Genomic DNA, 20,314 nt, shown 5'->3' with positions numbered 1-20,314 from the left:
ACATCTATTTCTGGCTCTGGCTGCAGTCGGAGGGGCTGGAGGAGCCGGTGGTTGTCTGGTGGCTGGGTGGGGCGGCCTGGGGTGTCAATCAGGCGCCCACAGCCCACCTGCCCCACTGGCCACTGCATCCAACCCCGCCAGACACTCCAGGACCTTGGGCCCTTCCCACGGGAGCCCTGCAGAGTTTCCCACCCCCACCCGCAGCCCCCAAGGCCCCCACTGGCGGCAGCAAGAGGGGCACCACTCTGCCGCTTCTGTGTTTGTTTTTATTTTATGAGAGAGAGAGAGAGAAAGACTGGAGCCAGCGCAGGCTTCTGAGGAGCCCAGGATCAAACCCAGGGCCTCCCCCCCACCCCAGCTCGAGGGGGGAGGCAACTAGGCCCTGGCTTCCCACCGGCATCCCGGGTGTCTGGGCTTCCCAGGGCCACTTGAAACTAGCGAATGTCACCGGCCAGAAAGGCCACGTACGTAGCTAGGACCCCCAGGGCTGGGTGGGGGCATGCATGGGTGCCCGGTTGCTATCTCGCCATGGACACTGAGCACCCACAGCACACTGAGGTATGGGCGGCTGTGTAGACAGACAGATGGGGGCTGCAGGGCTGAAAACAGCTGGCTGGCCAGACAGATAAGCAGTGGGGGCAGGGAGGGTGGCCAGGAGGAGGGCCAGGTGGACAGAGGTTGGAATGAACGGGTGGGAGAGTGTGTAGTGGGCAGCTGGAAGTATGGGTGAATGGGTGGGTGAATGGATGGATGGGTGTGAAAGGGATGATGGTGGAGGGTGGGCGGACAGTGGATGGATAGTGACCTCAGAGGAGTGTTCTCTGGATTGACAGACAGGTGGACAGAGGTGGCCAGGGATGGCTAGTGGAGACACAGAGAGGCTGGCAGACAGGTGTGTGGGCAGGAGGGAGGTGAGGAGGGAGGTTGTGGGGCCGGCAAGAAGCTGGGTGAGGAGTGGCCCTGTCGCCCCCGCACGCACACCCCCCCACTCAGAGGCCCCGGGCAAGGCAGCCGGCCAGAGCAGATTTCCTAAGAGAGGGCCCCAGGCCCCAGGCCCAGCCACACTGACAGGTGTGGAAAGCCCCCAGAGGAGACAGAAGGAGCGTCTGGGACCCTGACCCCCTGCCCTCTGTCTGGGGTCCCTCACAGCTCAGCCCAGCGTCCACAGATGGGTGCTCTCACGGTGGCAGGAGGAGGCACCAGGCTCTGAGGGCCCTACACTCGAGACTAGGGGGGTGGGTGGGCACAGCTCTACAAGACAGGTGAGCTGGTCTTTCTGCAGGAAACATCCTCTCCATACATCGAGCGGCCCTGCCACGGGGCGCAGGGGAGCCTAGGGAGGTGCTCTGTGCAGAAGACAGTGCCAGGGCCTCTGGGCGGGGGGCCAGGGGTCTCCAGACAAGGCTGGGTGTGGAGACTATGAAGCAAGGTTCCCACTGAGCAAGGACTTGCCTCTGTACTTTCAAATACCCCTTCCTGCAGAGCAGAAGGCGGCTGGGGGGGTTCCATGAGAGTGGGGGTGGGGAGAAGCCCCTACGTGGGCAGGGTCTCTGTTCTGGGACACAAGGAGGCCAGGGAGCCGGTCCCAGATTTGCACACAGACCATGAAACAGGACGCTGCAGGCCTTGGTAGGAGAGCCACCCCATTCCCGGTGGGGGGATAGGGGAAGCCCGTGTTCTCTCTCTTCCCAGGAACCCAGGCCTGCTGGCTCACACATCTGGCACACCCAGGCCCTGCAGGGAGGGGCCCAGCTGGTGGCATCGCTGGTAGGAAGGCCCAGCTCACACAGTACTCAAGGGTCGGGGAGGGGAGAGGGGGCTGCCCTGGAACAGGTCAGGAGCAGAAAGAAGGGCCCAACTCCTGCTATCAGATGAGAACAGAGCCCCCTGCCAGGGGCTCCCAGCCCGTAAGGTGTGGCACCCCAAGATACCTTGAGGGGGGCGCTCAGCTCTCTGCCAGCCTGGCTGGGGGTGGGCACAGGGTGTGGGCACCACCAGACTCCTCCTGCCCTGCTGGCCCTCCTCCCTGACAAGCCCCTGGGACCCCTACCTGGGTGGGGCTCCCCACTAGGAGGAAAGCCCTGGGTCCCCGTGTGTCACCCCAACAGGAGCTCCAGGACGGGCAGGGTTTGGCAGGAGGACGCTCGGCCTGACCTCCCGGGGTGGATGGCCCCCAGACCTGCCGGGGACCTTGGACTCAGCCCCACCGGATAGACGATGATGTCACCCCAGAGCTCTCTGGCTGGGGTGAGGCCTGGGCACCGGGAAGTGTGCCCACACCCGCTCCTGAGGGCGCCCGTGGGTCACCTGACTGGCAGACAGCGCCGTCCACAGTGGGACTCAGAAGCTCCTCCCTTGCAGGCCTCTCCAGGGCCTCAGCCCCCCACATCCCAACACCACCCTGCACCCGAGGCCCTGGTGGGGAGCAGGCAGGGTGTGAAGAACACCTGCCCACCCAGGTGGGTGGGCACCAGGGGGTAAGGGCGGCAGCCTGGGCACCGTGCCTGCTTGGTCCCCCTGCGTCGCCATTGGGCAGTCCAAGCCTTGCGGCCGTTTCTGGATCCCGGCCCCCCGCAGGCAGCCTCTGCCACCCACTGGCTCCACCCCCCCCCCCCCCCCCCCCGCACCCAGTGGCCACGCCTGAGCCCCAGGGACACTCGCTCATCAGCGCCCAGCCGCCCCTGCAGTTGGATTCCTTGTCTGACCTTTAGACCCAGAAATGCCAGGCAGTCTCCCCACCATGGCCAGCACGGTGCCCAGTGCCCACTGCTCCTCGCAGGCCTGGCTCCCTGCAGCCCCCGCCCTCAGCCCTACTCACATACCTCCCTGCTCAGGGTGAGCATGGGAGGCAGACAGTTCAAGCCCTGGCAGGTGCAGACTCCACAGCCTCCGGCTCTGAGCCCAGCACCTTCCACACCTGAAAGGCGGGGACAGCAGGTGCCTGTGGACAGCTGGCAGGAAGGGACAGGGAGGGGCTTCCTGAGCCCCAGGGACACTCTGTATGTCGGGACAGGAAGCCGCCCGACAAACTCCCCTCACGTCAGCCTGCCGCACTGTCGCCTGGGCACCCAGAGGGAAAGGAGAAAGACTGTGGGGACACGGGCTCCCCGAGGCCACGCCTGGCCCCAGCATGGAGTGTGCCCATGAGAGCTGGAGGTGGCCAGCACGCACTTGCAGGCACACGCCATGCCCGACACCCGGCTTCCCTCAGAGGGGACGTTAGATGGGGCGGTCACATGCCCGTCCTGGTGGGTCACCTGGGCCCATGGGTGGTGCAGGGAGGGCAGTGACCTGCAGCCTGGGTAGTGGACACAGGGGTCCCCAGAGGTTCGGCCCCACCCCGAGACTCCCATGGCACAAGAAGTCACAGCAAGTGATGTGGCGGCTGGTGTGAGTCATTCGGTCAGGACCAGAAGGAGCGAGGGTCCCACGGCCGGGGCACGGGCAGGGCCGCCAAGGACCATGCGGGCAGCATACCCAGGAGGGGTGGGCACCCCTCTCCCAGGGCTGACTCCTCTCTACATTGCTCCCTGGGAAGGGAGACCTGCTGAGGTCCCCAGCCACCCCAACCTGGGCCGCCTGCAGGAATGACCCCGGGAAGGCTACAGGCACTGTTGACAGAGCAGTCCTGTCAGGGGTCAGTGGCCCCAGCTCGGTGGCCGGGGCTGCCGTGGCCCCCACCTCGCCCAGGGAGCCCTCAGTCACCCTGGGGGGGCAGCCCCTCAGCCAGGGGCAGGGCTCCCTGCAGGCTGGGCCCCACACCAGCCTCTGCTCCCACCCAGGAGGCCGTGGGACACAAGGGGCTTTGGGCAGGGGCCAGGCAACTGTGGGCAGACAGGCGCTCAGGCCCCATCCCAGGGTGGTGAGCCCCCACGAGAAGGCCCTGCGGCCCACAGGGAGCCCCCACGGGAGACCCCGACCTGAGAAGACCCCGACCCACAGGGAGCCCCCACGAGAAGGCCCTGCGTCCCACAGGGAGCCCCCAGGAGAAGACCCCGACCCACAGGGAAACCCCACGAGAAGGCCATGCGTCACACAGGGAGCCCCCAGGAGAAGACCCCGACCCACAGGGAGCCCCCACGGGAGACCCCGACCCACAGGGAGCCCCCACGGGAGACCCCGACCCACAGGGAGCCCCCACGGGAGACCCCGACGCACAGGGAAACCCCATGAGAAGACCCCGAACCACAGGGAGCCCCCATGAGAAGACCCCGACCCACAGGGAGCCCCCAGGAGAAGACCCCGACCCACAGGGAGCCCCCACGGGAGACCCCGACCCACAGGGAGCCCCCACGGGAGACCCCGACCCACAGGGAAACCCCATGAGAAGACCCCGAACCACAGGGAGCCCCCATGAGAAGACCCCGACCCACAGGGAGCCCCCAGGAGAAGACCCCGACCCACAGGGAGCCCCCACGGGAGACCCCGACCCACAGGGAGCCCCCACGGGAGACCCCGACCCACAAGGAGCCCCCACGGGAGACCCCGACCCACAGGGAGCCCCCACGGGAGACCCCGACCCACAGGGAAACCCCATGAGAAGACCCCGAACCACAGGGAGCCCCCATGAGAAGACCCCGACCCACAGGGAAACCCCACGAGAAGGCCATGCGTCCCACAGGGAGCCCCCAGGAGAAGACCCCGACCCACAGGGAGCCCCCACGGGAGACCCCGACCCACAGGGAGCCCCCAGGAGAAGACCCCGACCCACAGGGAGCCCCCAGGAGAAGACCCCGACCCACAGGGAGCCCCCACGGGAGACCCCGACCCACAGGGAAACCCCATGAGAAGACCCCGACCCACAGGGAGCCCCCACGGGAGACCCCGACCCACAAGGAGCCCCCACGGGAGACCCCGACCCACAAGGAGCCCCCACGGGAGACCCCGACCCACAGGGAGCCCTCAAGGGAAGACCCCGACCCACAGGGAGCCCCCAGGAGAAGACCCAGACCCACAGGGAGCCCCCAGGAGAAGACCCCGACCCACAGGGAGCCCCACGAGAAGACCCCGACCCACAGGGAGCCCCCACGGGAGACCCCGACCCACAAGGAGCCCCCACGGGAGACCCCGACCCACAGGGAGCCCTCAAGGGAAGACCCCGACCCACAGGGGGCCTCCGAGAGAAGACCCCGACCCACAGGGAGCCCCCAGGAGAAGACCCCGACCCACAGGGAGCCCCCAGGAGAAGACCCCGACCCACAGGGAGCCCCACGAGAAGACCCCGACCCACAGGGAGCCCCCACGGGAGACCCCGACCCACAAGGAGCCCCCACGGGAGACCCCGACCCACAGGGAGCCCTCAAGGGAAGACCCCGACCCACAGGGGGCCTCCGAGAGAAGACCCCGACCCACAGGGAAACCCCACGGGAGACCCCGACCCACAGGGAAACCCCACGGGAGACCCCGACCCACAGGGAGCCCCACGGGAAGACCCCGACCCACGCGGCCCGGGGACCCCGGGCGGGCTGCCAGGAGGAGGCAGCTGGCAGGGCGGAGGGGCTGCTTCCTGTGCCCTCAGGGCCCCAGGCCCCTCGGCGCGGGGTCGGGGGTCGGCGAGGGGACACTGTGGGACAGCTCGGCGGGACAGCGACATCGGAGGCCCCTGTGCGGGTCCCGGCCGACAGGACGGCGGGGACGGAGCCGGGGCGGCGGCGGGCTCAGGCCGGTGCGGGCGGGGACGGGGGCAGCGGGGCTCCGGGGACGGACGGGCACCCGGGGCACAGGCACCGCGGACGCGGGGACGCGGCGGCACAGCCCGAGACCGCCCGACTACGGTTCCCGGCGTGCACTGCGCGGCGAGCCCCGCCCAGCCCCGCGGCCGGACTACATTTCCCGGCGTGCACGGCGCGACGCGCGACGCCACTTCCGTCCGCGAGCGTGTGGGAGCGAGCGGCCGAGTGTTTACTTCCGGCCGCCGCGGGCTGAGGGCCGAGCGGGAGGCGGCGGGCCCGCGCAGCCATGGACTGGCTCATGGGGTGAGTGGGCCGGGCCGGGCCGGGCCGGGGCAGGACGGGGGCGGCCGAGTCGGGCCGGGGGCCGCGGGGCGGCTCGGAGGCGACGGGCTTCCGGGAGCGAGTGGGAGCCGGGGCGGGGGGTCGGGTGCGGACCCGGTGCGAGAGGCGGGGACCCGCCGGGGACCGGGACGCGGCGCGCAGAAGCGGGAAGCCGAGGAGGCTCTGCCAACGCCGGCGCCCTCGGGCCGGGCATCCGCCGCCCTGCGACCCCTGACCTGACCCCGAGCTGCCCCATGACCTGACCCCGAGCTGCCCCCTGCACTCCGACCCCTGACCTGACCCCGTGCTGACCCCTGCACGCCGACCCCTGATCTGACCCCGGGCTGCCCCTGCACTCCGACCCCTGACCTGACCCCGAGCTGCCCCCTGCACTCCGACCCCTGATCTGACCCCCGTACTACCCCCAGTCCCTCTGTCCCCATGCTGCCCTCAGTCCCTCTGTCCCCATGCTGCCCCCAGTCCCTCTGTCCCCATGCTGCCCTCAGTCCCTCTGTCCCCATGCTGCCCCCAGTCCCTCTGTCCCCATGCTGCCCCCAGTCCCTCTGTCCCCATGCTGCCCCCAGTCCCTCTGTCCCCATGCTGCCCCCAGTCCCTCTGTCCCCATGCTGCCCTCAGTCCCTCTGTCCCCATGCTGCCCCCAGTCCCTCTGTCCCCATGCTGCCCCCAGTCCCTCTGTCCCCATGCTGCCCTCAGTCCCTCTGTCCCCATGCTGCCCCCAGTCCCTCTGTCCCCATGCTGCCCTCAGTCCCTCTGTCCCCATGCTGCCCTCAGTCCCTCTGTCCCCATGCTGCCCTCAGTCCCTCTGTCCCCATGCTGCCCTCAGTCCCTCTGTCCCCATGCTGCCCTCAGTCCCTCTGTCCCCATGCTGCCCCCAGTCCCTCTGTCCCCATGCTGCCCTCAGTCCCTCTGTCCCCATGCTGCCCTCAGTCCCTCTGTCCCCATGCTGCCCTCAGTCCCTCTGTCCCCATGCTGCCCCCAGTCCCTCTGTCCCCATGCTGCCCTCAGTCCCTCTGTCCCCATGCTGCCCCCAGTCCCTCTGTCCCCATGCTGCCCTCAGTCCCTCTGTCCCCATGCCGCCCCCAGTCCCTCTGTCCCCATGCTGCCCTCAGTCCTCTGTCCCCATGCTGCCCCCAGTCCCTCTGTCCCCATGCTGCCCTCAGTCCCTCTGTCCCCATGCTGCCCTCAGTCCCTCTGTCCCCATGCTGCCCCCAGTCCCTCTGTCCCCATGCTGCCCTCAGTCCTCTGTCCCCATGCTGCCCCCAGTCCCTCTGTCCCCATGCTGCCCTCAGTCCTCTGTCCCCATGCTGCCCCCAGTCCCTCTGTCCCCATGCTGCCCTCAGTCCCTCTGTCCCCATGCTGCCCCCAGTCCCTCTGTCCCCATGCTGCCCCCAGTCCCTCTGTCCCCATGCTGCCCTCAGTCCCTCTGTCCCCATGCTGCCCTCAGTCCTCTGTCCCCATGCTGCCCTCAGTCCCTCTGTCCCCATGCTGCCCTCAGTCCTCTGTCCCCATGCTGCCCCCAGTCCCTCTGTCCCCATGCTGCCCCCAGTCCCTCTGTCCCCATGCTGCCCTCAGTCCTCTGTCCCCATGCTGCCCCCAGTCCCTCTGTCCCCATGCTGCCCTCAGTCCCTCTGTCCCCATGCTGCCCTCAGTCCCTCTGTCCCCATGCTGCCCTCAGTCCTCTGTCCCCATGCTGCCCCCAGTCCCTCTGTCCCCATGCTGCCCCCAGTCCCTCTGTCCCCATGCTGCCCTCAGTCCTCTGTCCCCATGCTGCCCCCAGTCCCTCTGTCCCCATGCTGCCCTCAGTCCCTCTGTCCCCATGCTGCCCTCAGTCCCTCTGTCCCCATGCTGCCCCCAGTCCCTCTGTCCCCATGCTGCCCCCAGTCCCTCTGTCCCCATGCTGCCCTCAGTCCTCTGTCCCCATGCTGCCCCCAGTCCCTCTGTCCCCATGCTGCCCTCAGTCCCTCTGTCCCCATGCTGCCCTCAGTCCCTCTGTCCCCATGCTGCCCCCTGCCCCTCTGTCCCCATGCCGCCCCCAGCCCCTCATCCCCTACTGTCCAGCCCCTGTGTCCCTGACTGTGCCCGTTTGCGTGTGTAGAGGGTGAGTGAGGGCGGCCGTGCGGGGCCCCGTAGACCGCGTAGTGTCAGCTCTGGCCTTTGGGTCAGCGGGGTTTTCCGGTGTGCGGGTCAGACCCTCCACGTCCCGGCTCCTGGGCGTCACCCTGCTTCCCGGGCGGCTGGTGGCTAGGCCCCACGACTCGAGCTGTGGGCCCCCCAGACCCCCGGCCTCAGGCTGCCTGTTGCGCCCGTGCGGGGCAGTGAGGGGCATGGGGCCTGAGAGGGCGTCTGTCTGGGATTGTCGGCCGAATGGCCCAATGTTGACGGCCACTTAGCAGAGGGCGTCCCGAGCCCAACCTCCTGAGACGGTGCCGGCCCAGCCCGGCCCAAAGGACCGCTCGGACTCTGCTCCGGACTCCGCCCGGGCGCGGCTCTGGCCGTGGGGACCCCGGTGCCCCAGTTGATGGTTTCAGCTGCGGTTTCCAGGCCTGATCAGCCGCGTGAGGTGCTGAGCCCGGGTGGACGGCAGCCTCCGATCCGCGGCGGTGGAGACGCTCGATCGGCCCGGTGTCTCTGTCCCCGGCTGGGTACTGGCCGTCCTGGTGTCCCGGAAGGCCCTGCGGGACTGAGTGAGTCCCCACCGCCCGCCGTCACCGTCACCGTCACCGTCACGGTCACTGAGGGAGCAGGCCCTGCAGGAAGCCCCGGCCGCCAGGCAGCCATGTGTCCTGACTCGCCCCACGTCTCCGCGGGGACTCTGGGCACCGGGCGCCACCCGGCTCTCCCCCTCTGCTGGCCTCTCAGCCCTGGCCGGCGCCGGGCAGGTGCGGTCCGGAACTCTGGCCCTCGGGTGACACGTGCCGGGGATGCGCAGGGACGCCAGGACCCCTGCCCCCAGGACCGTCGGGTTGGTGGCCTCCCTGGCTCCCTCAGCAGCTTCTAGGGGGTGGCTGCACGGATCCCCCCAGCGGCAGTCCAAACCTCGCTGCCGCCTCCTCCGTGCAGCCACCCAGTCCCTGTCCCCTCGCCAGGCACTCCTCCTGGGCCCAGCCGTGAGCGTGAGCGGCGGCGCTGCGAGGGGCCTTCTGGGGCAGAGCTCCCACTCCCCTGGTCTGGGCAGGAGGGGTGAGTCCAGGCCCGGCATCCGGGGTTCCCCGCCCTCCCCCACTCTGCTCTGGGTGGTGGCTCCTGGGACCCTGTCACAAGGGCACCCGACCCGGCTTCCCTTCTGCTGGCACTCCCTGACCGGCGGTGGCCCCGGAATGCGGATGCCCGCCCCCCGGGCCCCTCGTGGGCCGTGAGGGAAGCACCGAGCTTGCGCCCAGCCCTGCCCCGTCCGGGCCCTTGCGTTCTGCTCCGATTGTTTGCTTTCCTCCCTGACTCCACACGCCCCGGGAGCTGCCTGGGAACAGGGAAGTGGGAACAGTGGGAGCGGCGGCGGCCGCCTTTCCTGTGGGCGTCCTCGCCGGGTGGGGGTGGCGGCGGAGGCACTGGCTGGCAGGGGCGGGTCTGGCGGTGCGGTGAGCCTGTCCTCTGGGCGTCTGGCCCCGGGAGCAGACGCTGCCTCCCCTCACACCCCGGGGGCTCTGGGCCGGGGTGCGTGACCGAGGCCACAGGCACAGCCCGGCCCACTGTGCGCGGGCACCAGGCGTGGCTCCAGGAAGCAGCTGGTGGAGCGGGTCCCGTGTGCACACTCTGTGCGCATGTCCCTGCGGCCACTGGCTCCAGGGTTCGAGCCGTGCTGAGTTACTGTGGTTGAGACGCCCCCGCCCCGGCTGCTGAGGGCCAGACCCGGGCTGTGGGGGTGGGGCCCTGGTGCTGGCACCGGCGTTTAGCCCATGAGCGCGTCTGGGAGGCCTGGGGGTGAGCAGGGGCCGGGCTCTACAGGGGCTCAGACGCGTCTGAGAGCAGCGCGGAGCTGTGTGCGGGTGGAGCGGGCTTGGGGCAGCGGGGGAGGAGAAACCGGCAACCGTGTTCACAGTGACCGGACTCACTAGCCAGGCCTTGGGCACCACAGTGTGTGTGCAGTGGAATACTATTCAGCCCTCAAAAAGAAGGGGGTTCTGTCTCGTGGACCCAGCAGGACCTCGTAGGCATTATGCCCACCGACGTGAGCCGGGGAAGTCGGTCGGCCCCCTAGGGACACCCAGGAGCCACATGGGCGAGCTTGCAGGGGTGCGGAGTGCAGCGGGGAGAGGAGGGGTGGGGCAGAGGCTCAGGCAAGAGCTCGGCTGCTCACCCCAGCTGTGCTCTTGGGTTCCTGCCGCCTGGGGTTCCGCCTGGGGTTCCGCACGGTCCCCCGAACCTCCTGACCCCAGGAGCAGAGCCTCCAAGCCCGGTCCTGGGACGGTCCCCAACTGAGCAAGGGCCTGGTGACCCAAAGGGCCGGAGAGCCACCCTGCAGCCCTCCCCTGCCTTCACCTCTGCCCTGGGGGCAGGGCCGTCCTGGGGGGGGGGGCACGGGCAGGGGAGGGACCTCCCTCTGAATGGCCACAGGAGAGTGATTTTAGCTGTGGGATAAAAGCCCGTCTCCCTCCATCCTCCATCCTTCAGCCGAGTCAGCGGGCAGGGGTGGGGCGGGGCCCTGGAAGCTGGGGGGCCTCCTGCATGGCGATGGGGGCGTCATGGGGCATCTTCGCCCCTGGCCCGGGAGAGCGGAGGGGCCGCACAGCCCTGCCCCGCGCCCACTGTGCTCCTCCCTCCCCCGGTGCCCGGTGCTGGGCCAGGAGGCTCAGTCCTGGGGCTGGGGCCCACGTCACCTGGAGTCTCTCCGCACCTCCACAGGTGACGCCCCGTCACTTCACCCCTGCCTGAAGCTGCCGGTCACGCCCCCACGTGCATTCCGCGGCCAAGGGTCAGGGTCCCAGGACCCCGCACCTCACTCTGGGCCCTGGGGGGGAGGTCGGCGCGGGGCCCCGGCCCCCCATCACAGCCCCCCTGCCCCTCCGTGCCTGCGCCGGGCGTCTCCCGTCCCGGGCTCCGTGGGTGGGGCCTCCTCCCAGTCCCGGGGCTCCCCACGCCCCCAGCTGTCTGGGCGCCGTGTCCATGCCCCCCGCCCACCCGCCTCTGCTCTGCCACCTGGTCTCATCGCCCACGTGCGGGAAGGGCGGAGGCCTCCGTCCGTCACCAAGGTGCAGGGAGGACTCAAGGCCGGGTGGCCCCGGGGCCCCGGATGGCCCGTCTTCAGCAGGGGTGGGGTGGGAGGCCAGGGCCTCCAAGCTCTCTGGGCAGCAGCCTGGCAGAGAGGCCGGGGAGCGGTGCCGCCTCTGCTCCAGATCCAAGCCGGTGCCCGCTGGGCTGAGTCCTTCCTCCAGGTGCCTGCTTGGGGGGGCGGGGCAGGGGGGCCCCCGTGGGCCAGTGGTCCAGGACTGCTCACCGGCACAGGCGTCCTGCTGCTCCAACCCTGGAGAGTTTGCCCTCTCTGGGGAGCTGGCCTGGCTCTGAGACCGGTGACTCCCCCCCCCTGAGTCTGAGGACCCCTCCCATCCTGACTCAGGACCCGCTCCCACCCCCCTGCCCGGACTCTTGAGGACCCCCCACCCCGTGACTCTAAGGACCCCCCACCCCCTGACTCTGAGGACCCCCACCCCATCCTGACTCAGGACCCCCCATCCCCCCACTCTGAGGACCCCCTGCCCCCTGACTCTGAGGACCCCCACCCCATCTTGACTCAGGACCCCATCTCCCCATTCTGAGGACCCCCTGTGTTGTTAAAATTCGGAGGCTCTAGCCGGCCGGTTTGCTTCACGGGCGGGTAACAGAGACGCAGAGACAACGGCTGGGCAGGGCAGCTGTATTTCTTTATTCAGGACCAACGATTCATAGACTAAGACAAACTAATCACCAAACAGGACTCGGCTGTCTCTTTGCGGAGGCGCAAGCACTCCCTCTTACTCTGGAACTCAGGAACCCAGGAACTCTGCCCTCTGGAACTCTCGTACTGGGGAACCCTCTGAAACTCTCCCACTGTGGAACTCTCTCTTACTCTGTAACCCTGAAACTCTCCAACTCTGGAACCCTCTGGCCCTCTCTCTCTTCCTCTCCAACTCTGGAACCCTCTGGCCCTCTCTCTCTTCCTCTCCAACTCAGGAACTCAGCAACTCTGGCGGGGTTCCTCCGGGGCGGGGCCAAGCGGGCCGCGAAGTTTAACTGGACTGATCTAATTCTCTCGGTGGGGGAGAACTAGAACCCAATGTAAAGCATACAACACCCCTGCCCCCAGACTCTGAGGACCCCCACCCCATCTTGACTCAGGACCCCCATCTCCCCACTCTGAGGACCCCCACCCCATCCTGACTCAGGACCCCCATCCCCCCACTCTGAGGACCCCCTGCCCGACTCTGAGGACCCCCACCCCATCTTGACTCAGGACCCCCATCCCCCCACTCTGAGGACCCCCTACCCCTGACTCTGAGGACCCCCACCCCATCTTGACTCAGGACCCGCTCCCTCCCCCCACTCTGAGGACCCCCACCCCATCCTGACTCAGGACCCCCCATCCCCCCACTCTGAGGACCCCCCATCCCCTGACTCTGAGGACCCCCCACCCCGTGACTCTGAGGACCCCCCACCCCATCTTGACTCAGGACCCCCATCCCCCCACTCTGAGGACCCCCACCCCATCTTGACTCAGGACCCCCATCCCCCCACTCTGAGGACCCCCTGACTCTGAGGACCCCCCATCCCCTGACTCTGAGGACCCCCCCATCCCCTGACTCTGAGGACCCCCCCACCCCATGACTCTGAGGACCCCCCACCCCATCTTGACTCAGGACCCCCATCCCCCCACTCTGAGGACCCCCACCCCATCTTGACTCAGGACCTGCTCCCTCCCCCACTCTGAGGACCGTCTCAGCTCTCCCGCCCTGGCTCCGGGATCCCATTCAAGGCGCCGTCCTCTGGGTGGCCGACCCCTCCCCAGGCCCGCGGCTGCCGACCCTCTGCGGCATGCCACCCCTCAGCCTCAGGACAGCAGGGCCGGGGGGCTTCCGCAGCCAGGACATGTGACCAGACCAGGCGCTGGCCGACCCCCCACTCCGCGCCGGGTGGCGGCCCAGACCTCACGAGAGGCCGGCAGTGGGCACTGTGGCCGCGCAGGAGCGGCCGGTGCCAGGGAGCAGGCGGCCGGGCACCCCACGCGGCCTTGCCCGCGGCCCCGAGGCCGGGCGCACTTCTGCGGGGACAGGGCCCTTGTCTGAGCCAGGGTGCGGGAACGCCTGCCTGCCGCGCCCGCCCTCCCCCCCCCGTCCGCCAGTGCCCCGCGGCCCTCCCCTTGGAGAGAAACGTCCACGGGCCGGAGGTGGGAGATCCTGGCGGCCTGGGGGGCTGGGGCTGGGGGCCGCCTCCTAGGTCCCGCCGGTCGGGCGCCCGGTCTGCGGGTTCTGCTGCGGCCGCCAGGTGGCGTCCTTCCCGCTGGAGAAGCAGGGCTGCTCTCTGGAGCCCTGGAGCGGCCTGGCCCCTGCCTGCGGGCCCCGGCACAGCGCCCCCTCCGGGAAGCCCTCGGGCCTGAGCCCCAGGTCGGCGGCGCTCCCACTCTGGGTCCAGCTGCGGCCGAGAGCTGTTAGTGGCTCCTGCAGGTGGCTCTTCAGGGCAGGGCCTTCGCCCGCGCGTCCTGGAATATTCTGCCAGTCCCCTTTGGCCTCCCGCGGCGCCTTGCCCTCTGCTGCTGATGGGGGGCTGCCTTCGCCCTTTGCTGTGACCGGGACTCGCTTCTGTGGGGACGCACCTCGCACGGCTGCGGGCTCGAACCCGGGGCCGAGCTGACCTAGGGCTCCCCGCTTTCTGGCCGTCTGTGGGCTCAGGGTCCGGGCGGACCGGGGAGTGAGGGTGGGGCCCAGATTCCGTGTGACGCCCGTGCTCAAGCTTCTGAGAGCCGGGCATGGCGGGAGGTGGGCAGGTCCCCTTCGCAGGCAGCCCCCCGGAATCCAGAGCAGGGGCCGCGGCGGCCGGCTCTCCTCACCGTCCCCCCCGCCTGCCCCGTCCGGAGAATCCTGGGCTCGCGGGGCGGGTCCCTCTCCCGGTGCCCCTCGGGGCGGGGCAGCTCCGGGGTTCGGGGTTCCGGAGACCGGGGGCCCAGACGGTGCTCCCCCCGCTCCCCGCTGACCGCGGCCTGCAGAGGGCCTGGGGCCTCGATGCCGGTGCCTGAGGAAGGGCCGGGGGTCCGGGGAGGCCCCTCCCTGGGCGCAGCCTCCTCCTGAGGACCGAGCAGCGGGCGGCATGCTGGAGGGGCGGGCGGGACAGGGGGCGCTGGCACCGGAAGCCCTGCTGACCCCGCCCCGCAGGGACAGGGCATCGGTCATTCGAAAAGGAGCTTCGGCAGCAGGCACGCCAAGGCGGCATGAGGCGGCATCCCCGAGCTGCCGACCCGCCTCTCCCCGCCCCTTCCTCCAGGTGGCCACCAGCCTAGCACCTGTCACTCCCCCCTCTGTGGCCGCGGCTCCCTTAGGCCTAGAAGGTGGGAGAGATGGACAGAGAGACGGACAGACTTTGGGCCCTTCTGCCCATCCAGGCAGATCCCAGTCCGTCCGTGGGGGGCCACAGGCCACGGGACCTGACCGTCTTCTGCGTGTGGCGGGCGTCGGCGGCGTGCCCAAGGCTCCTCCCTGGCCTCCCCCTGCGGACACTTGACCTCTCCCCGCCGCCTGCCCAGCCCCTGCCCTGCGGATGCCGCTCGGCCGCTGCTCTCACCCCAGTCCTCCTGCGTCCTTCGACTTCTCTGACCAGAGACTCTGAAAGGCACACTCAGCCCTCAGCACACCCACCTCAGCACACCTAGCCCTCAGCACACAAATCTGCTCAGTCTACTCACACCTGCCCACGCACACCTGTACACTCACACCTGCCCACGCACACATGTACACACCTGTACCCACTCACCTGCCCACACACACCTGTACACACCCACACCTGCCCACACACACCTGTACATGCTCACACCTGTATACTCACACCTTCCCACACACACTTGTACACACACCTGCCCACGCACACCTGTACACTCACCTGCCCACGCACTCCTGTACACTCACACCTGTGCGCACACCTGTACACACCTGTACCCACTCACCTGCCCACACACACCTGTACACACCCACACCTGCCTACACACACCTGTACCTGCTCACACCTGTACACACACCTGTACCCGCTCACACCTGTACCCACTCACACCTGCCCACACACACCTGTACACACACCTGCCCACACACACCTGTACCCACTCACACCTGTACACACACCTGCCCACACACCTGTACACACGCACACCTGTACTCACACCTGCCCACACGCCTGCGCACACACCTGCCCTCACACTCCCCTCTTCTCACACACTGGGCAGGGCCGGCCGGCTGTGCTGTGAGGACGGAGGCCTCCTGCCTGTCCCTCTGCCTGAGCGGGTCCTGGCAGCCGTGCTGACCTGCCCTTGGTGGCTGCAGTGTTGTCACTGCACAGCCAGGGTGGACCTGAGTGGGCGACAAGGCCACCGGGGCAGGTGGGCACAGGGTCCTGACAAGCCGGGCTGGCTGAGGGGCACAGCCAGGCGCCACCGTGCCGAGGGCCGAGCGAGGACTTGTCCACGGGCACCCCAGGGTCGCCACACCTGGGGGGCGTCATGGGGTGCCTTGGTCCCCACGCCTGAAGGGTCATGTGGCCCTGTGCCACCTGGGGGTGTGCAGTGAGGGCCGGGCCCCTGGGCTGCACTTCCAGGCCCCGGGGGCATCCCCGAGGCGCTGAGGACTCACAGCAGGGCCCGGGTCCATCCCCAGCTCCTGGCCGAGCCTCGTGCGTGGAGCCAGGTGGCCGGTGGTCCCTGAGGTGAGGGTCGGTGACTGGACAAAGGCTCTGTCCCCGGGGCTGCGGGCGGGGTCTCAGCCGACCCCTTGCAGGGCCTCCAGGGAGCCTGGGGTGTGGGGACGGCCTCTGGCCCAGTGCAGCCAGACCCGGAGGTCACGGGTGTGGGGCGCCGCTGTCTCCCAGGCCTGTGCGGGGAGGGGGCTTGCCCTCTGCCCCCCGTGGCCCCAGCAGTGAGGTGATACAGCTGCCTGAGTCCAGGCATTTGGGGAGCCCATGGGGTGGGTGTCCTGAGGTGGCGGGTGCTGTCCTCCGGGGAGCCCTGCAGGTGCGGTGCTGCCCTTGGGAGCAATGAGAGGAGCTCAGGGACGGGTCCCAGAGGCCAGCTCCGTGTGTGTGTGTGTGTGTGTGTGTGTGTGTGTGTGTGTGTGTGCGCGCGCGCGCGCGCGCGCGCGCGCGTGTGAGCACGTGTGTGTTGGGGTGGGGGGAGGAGCTGCTCTGAACGCGGGAGAGCCTGGTGGGGACTGCCCTCTTTCCCCAGCTGGGTAGGAGGCCAGTGGGCACAGCCCAGTGTCCTGGATGCCCACCGGGCCTCTCAGAACTGGGGACATGCAAGTGGCCCTCTGCCCAGAGAGACAGGCTGACTGGCAGAGGACGCCCATCCTCCAGAGGCAGTTCAGGGTCCTGCAGGCCACAGCCCCATCTGCTGCCCCCCTGCCTACAGAGACAGTGACTAGCCGGACCTGAGGCTGTGGGGCCCCTGGGCACAGGGGACCCTCGGAGTCTGTGGGGCTGAGCGGCTGAGCATCAGGCACTTGGAGAGGGCCAGGCGGGGAGTGACCAGCTGCACATCTGGCTCCCAGACTCGGGCAGAGCCCCCTGACAGCCCCGCCCCTCTGTGGACAGGAGTCTCTGTGCCAGCCCAGATCCCATAAGACGCCTGTGGCAGGGTCAGAGTGGGTCAGGGTACCCCTCCACTGCCCTGAGGCGCAGCTCACGGCGTCTTGTAAGGCAGAGACGGAGTGACAGAAGCACTCCTGAGAGTCCTCACCCAGCCCTGCGCCCTGGCAGGACAGGCCTGCTGCTCCCCAGGGTGTGGCCCTGTGGGCTGGCCTCCCTATGCTGCCCCGAGGCCTGTAACCCTACTGGGCAGAGCTGCGGGGGCTGCCAGAGGGAGCGGTGGCCCACAGGCCCTTGGACCTCGCTTCTGGAGAGAGACCACAGTGGCCTTGGTAGGCCTTGGGGCTATCGCCTCAGCTCACAGGAGCCCCTAGACTCCCGAACTCTCCTGAGGGTCCCAGGCCCAAATAGATGGCACATGGCTTCAGACTTGGGCTGGGTTGTGCCCACTCTCTGCAGCCCCTGGCACAGTGCCCACTGTCCACACCCCAGCCTGGACCCTTCCCGGCCTGCCCACAGGTGGTACCTACTCCCTGCAGCCCCCTGGCAGAGTGCCCCTGTCCACACCCCAGCCCAGCCTGGACCGTCCCCGGCCGGCCCACAGCACTGCAGAGCTGTTCCCGGGTGGTGGCTCCTGGTGTCAGAATCTGCAGGGCTGAGTTCACGCATGGGTGTGTGTCTGTCTTGCCCCTCAAGTCCGTTCTCCCCGGATCAGAGGCCAGCGAGACGTGGCTGTCCAGGCGACTATGCACCGGCTCACGCCCGCTCCAAGCCCAAGGAGTGCCAGCGTGGGGACACGGTCGAGTGGATGTGGTGCCATCTGGGGACTCTGCCTGGGGCAGACTGGCCAGCTCAGCCACATTTGGGCCTGCGGCCACCGGCCCCTCATGAGACGGCTTGTGGGCTCGGGGCCCTGGCTATGCTGGAGCGAGGATGGGGTGTGGGAACCCCTCGTCCTGGGCACCAAGTGTCTCACCACCCTGCAGGAAGTCCAAGGCCAAGCCCAACGGGAAGAAGCCGGCGGCCGAGGAGAAGAAGGTATACCTGGAGCCCGAGTACACCGAGTCCAGGATCACCGACTTCCAGTTCAAGGAGCTGGTGGCACTGCCGCGGGAGATCGACCTCAACGAGTGGCTGGCCAGCAACAGTGAGTGGGGGCGGGCGGGCCGCAGAGGGTCACAGGCCCGGGCGCCGCGGCGGGTCCAGGTGCCGGACAGTCACGCCCGCCTTCCCCTCAGCCACGACGTTCTTCCACCACGTCAACCTGCAGTACAGCACCATCTCTGAGTTCTGCACCGGGGAGGCGTGCCAGACCATGGCCGTGTGTAACACGTGAGTGCCCGCGACTCCAGCAGACCGGACGGGGGAGGCGGGCACCTGAGGGCCGGTCGCCCCGGGCCCGGGGGCGTCCGGGGCTCGTGGAGTCCGGGGTCTCTGCGCTGCCCCGTGGGGACAGCCGGGCTGGCCGGTCCCAGCTGGCTTGCTGGCAGACACGGCGGGGGGGGGGGCACAGACTGGAGCCCTGGCCGGAGGCACAAGGCCCCGGGTCCGTGCGTCCCCCACCGTGACCCGCCCTGCGCCCACAGACAGTACTACTGGCACGATGAGCGGGGCAAGAAGGTCAAGTGCACGGCGCCGCAGTACGTGGACTTCGTGATGAGCTCCGTGCAGAAGCTGGTGACGGACGAGGACGTGTTCCCCACCAAGTACGGTAGGTCGGGGCATCGCGGCCCGGTCCTGCTGGCCGAGGAGGCCAGGTGGCCGCGTGAGCAGTGACAGAGGCCGCCAGGGCCACTGGGAGGCGGGCTGGCTCCTGGGTCGGGCCCGGGGTCGACGGGGGACACCTAGGGGCGCTGCGGGAGCTTCTGGGCAGGGGGCCCTGGGGCGCTCAGGCCTCTCCCTCTGGCGGCTCTGCCCTCGGGGCACCTCCCTGCTTGGCGCTGGTGACTGGGTGCCAGACTGGGTGCCGCGGCCCGGGCGCAGTGACTCCCCGCCTAGGGGACGCAGCCGGGTGCCGGACGCCGCCTCCTAGTTGTGGGGCCCCGTGGGTGCTGTCCCCCGGCCACGGGCACTGACGGGCACCCCCGCAGGCCGCAACTTCCCCAGCTCCTTCGAGTCCCTGGTGAAGCGCATCTGCCGCCTGCTGTTCCACGTGCTGGCGCACATCTACTGGGCCCACTTCAAGGAGACGCTGGCGCTGGAGCTGCACCCGCACCTCAACACGCTCTACGCCCACTTCATCCTCTTCGCGCGTGAGTTCCACCTGCTGGACCCCAAAGAGACCGCGGTCATGGACGACCTCACGGAGGTGCTGTGCGGGGGGCCCGCGGGCGCACAGAACCACGTGAAGGAGAGGTGAGCGCCGACGGGCGAGCTCATGTGCCGCGGCGGCCTGGTGCTCGGGGTCGGCAGGGGGCCCGGAGAGCGGCCGGGAGCTTTGGACTGCGGGCCGCCCGCCCCCGGTGCCCTGGACATCCAGCGGCAGGGACGCGCTTGCTGGGTTGTCGGGACGCGGCCGGTGGAGACGCTGCCGCCTCTCTGCCCTTCTTGGGCTCTGCTGAACTGCGGCTGGGGGTGAGGCGGGCCGCCCCGGGGCCCGGCTGCTGCCCCCACCCCCGGAACGGGTCCGGACGCTCCAGGTTCAGATCTGGTGGCCCTGCGTGGTGGAACGCAGGGACATCGCTTGCTCAGCTCACCTGCTCGGCCGTAATAAACAGAATTCTCTCAGGACCGTGTGTGGCCAGCGTCTTGGGGGCTGTGCGGGCGGGTGCCGGGCCTCGGGCAGTAGGAGCCTGACCACGGCCTGATGAGCGATCTCTGGCCGGTGCCGCCCCCACCAGCTGGGGCCGAGGCCCAGGGTCTGGCTGTGCCCCGGGCTCCTCCAAGGCTGGCGGGGGTCCCCTGCAGGTGGGAGGGAGCAGCCTGGGGGCCTGTGGTCTACACCGGGGATCCACAGATCCAGCTGGGCGGCATCCTGCTTGGCAGAGGCTCTGGGGTGTTGCTGGGCTGGCCACGCCCCAGCTCCCTGGACAGTGGGAGCCTGCCCCCCTCCCCCAGCTCCCTGTTTCCACGGCTGTGGCCCTGGCCTGTCTCTGGCACAGCCACTGCAGACAGCTGGACCGGTGTCCACTCTGCGTCACCTCCCACACCAGCCGGCCCCCCGAGAGCACCGGGCAACCCCAGGATGGAGCAGAGGGGCTGCCTCCCACTCTCCCCTGAATAGGCTGGGCGTCCTGCCCTGCAAAGTGAAGGGAGCAGCCAGGAGGTGGCATGTCAGGGGCACACTTCAGGGCACCAGGACCTGGGTTCCAGTACCAGCCAGCACACGGGGCCCCCAGGATCCACACGGAGAGGAAGCTGTACTGTCCTCTGGGGTGCCGCAGAGGGACAGATCCAGAAGTGACCTTCCTCTAGCCTAGGGCCTCGCCTGAGCGATAGTCTGAGACCTGCCGCCCCCAGCCAGCTGCTGCAAATGCCCCCCTCAGCTGAGGGGAGTGGACAGCCGAGTCCGTGATGACCATGGCGCTGCCCCCGGCCCAGCTTGGGCAGAGCAC

The 20,314-nt window shown here is 69.1% G+C and overlaps 2 protein-coding genes across 2 annotated transcripts; both read left to right on the top strand.

Moving 5' to 3' along the window:
- Positions 1–4,566: 4,566 nt before the first annotated feature.
- LOC132533968 (uncharacterized) lies at positions 4,567–5,925 on the top strand. The gene has a single exon (XM_060177351.1). The coding sequence runs from the start codon at positions 4,567–4,569 to the stop codon at positions 5,923–5,925; it is 1,359 nt and encodes a 452-aa protein (XP_060033334.1).
- Positions 5,848–19,490, top strand: MOB2 (MOB kinase activator 2). The gene is made up of 5 exons (XM_007538820.3): positions 5,848–5,975; positions 17,747–17,907; positions 17,999–18,092; positions 18,347–18,471; positions 18,851–19,490. Exons 1-5 carry the CDS (start codon positions 5,959–5,961, stop codon positions 19,117–19,119), a joined length of 666 nt encoding a protein of 221 aa, XP_007538882.2. The 5' UTR covers positions 5,848–5,958; the 3' UTR covers positions 19,120–19,490.
- Positions 19,491–20,314: the final 824 nt, after the last annotated feature.

The sequence above is a fragment of the Erinaceus europaeus genome, chromosome 17, assembly GCF_950295315.1.
Source record: "Erinaceus europaeus chromosome 17, mEriEur2.1, whole genome shotgun sequence".
Taxonomy (NCBI): domain Eukaryota; kingdom Metazoa; phylum Chordata; class Mammalia; order Eulipotyphla; family Erinaceidae; genus Erinaceus; species Erinaceus europaeus.
Note: the sequence above shows the minus strand (reverse complement) of the source record. Positions and strands in the feature narration are given on the sequence as shown.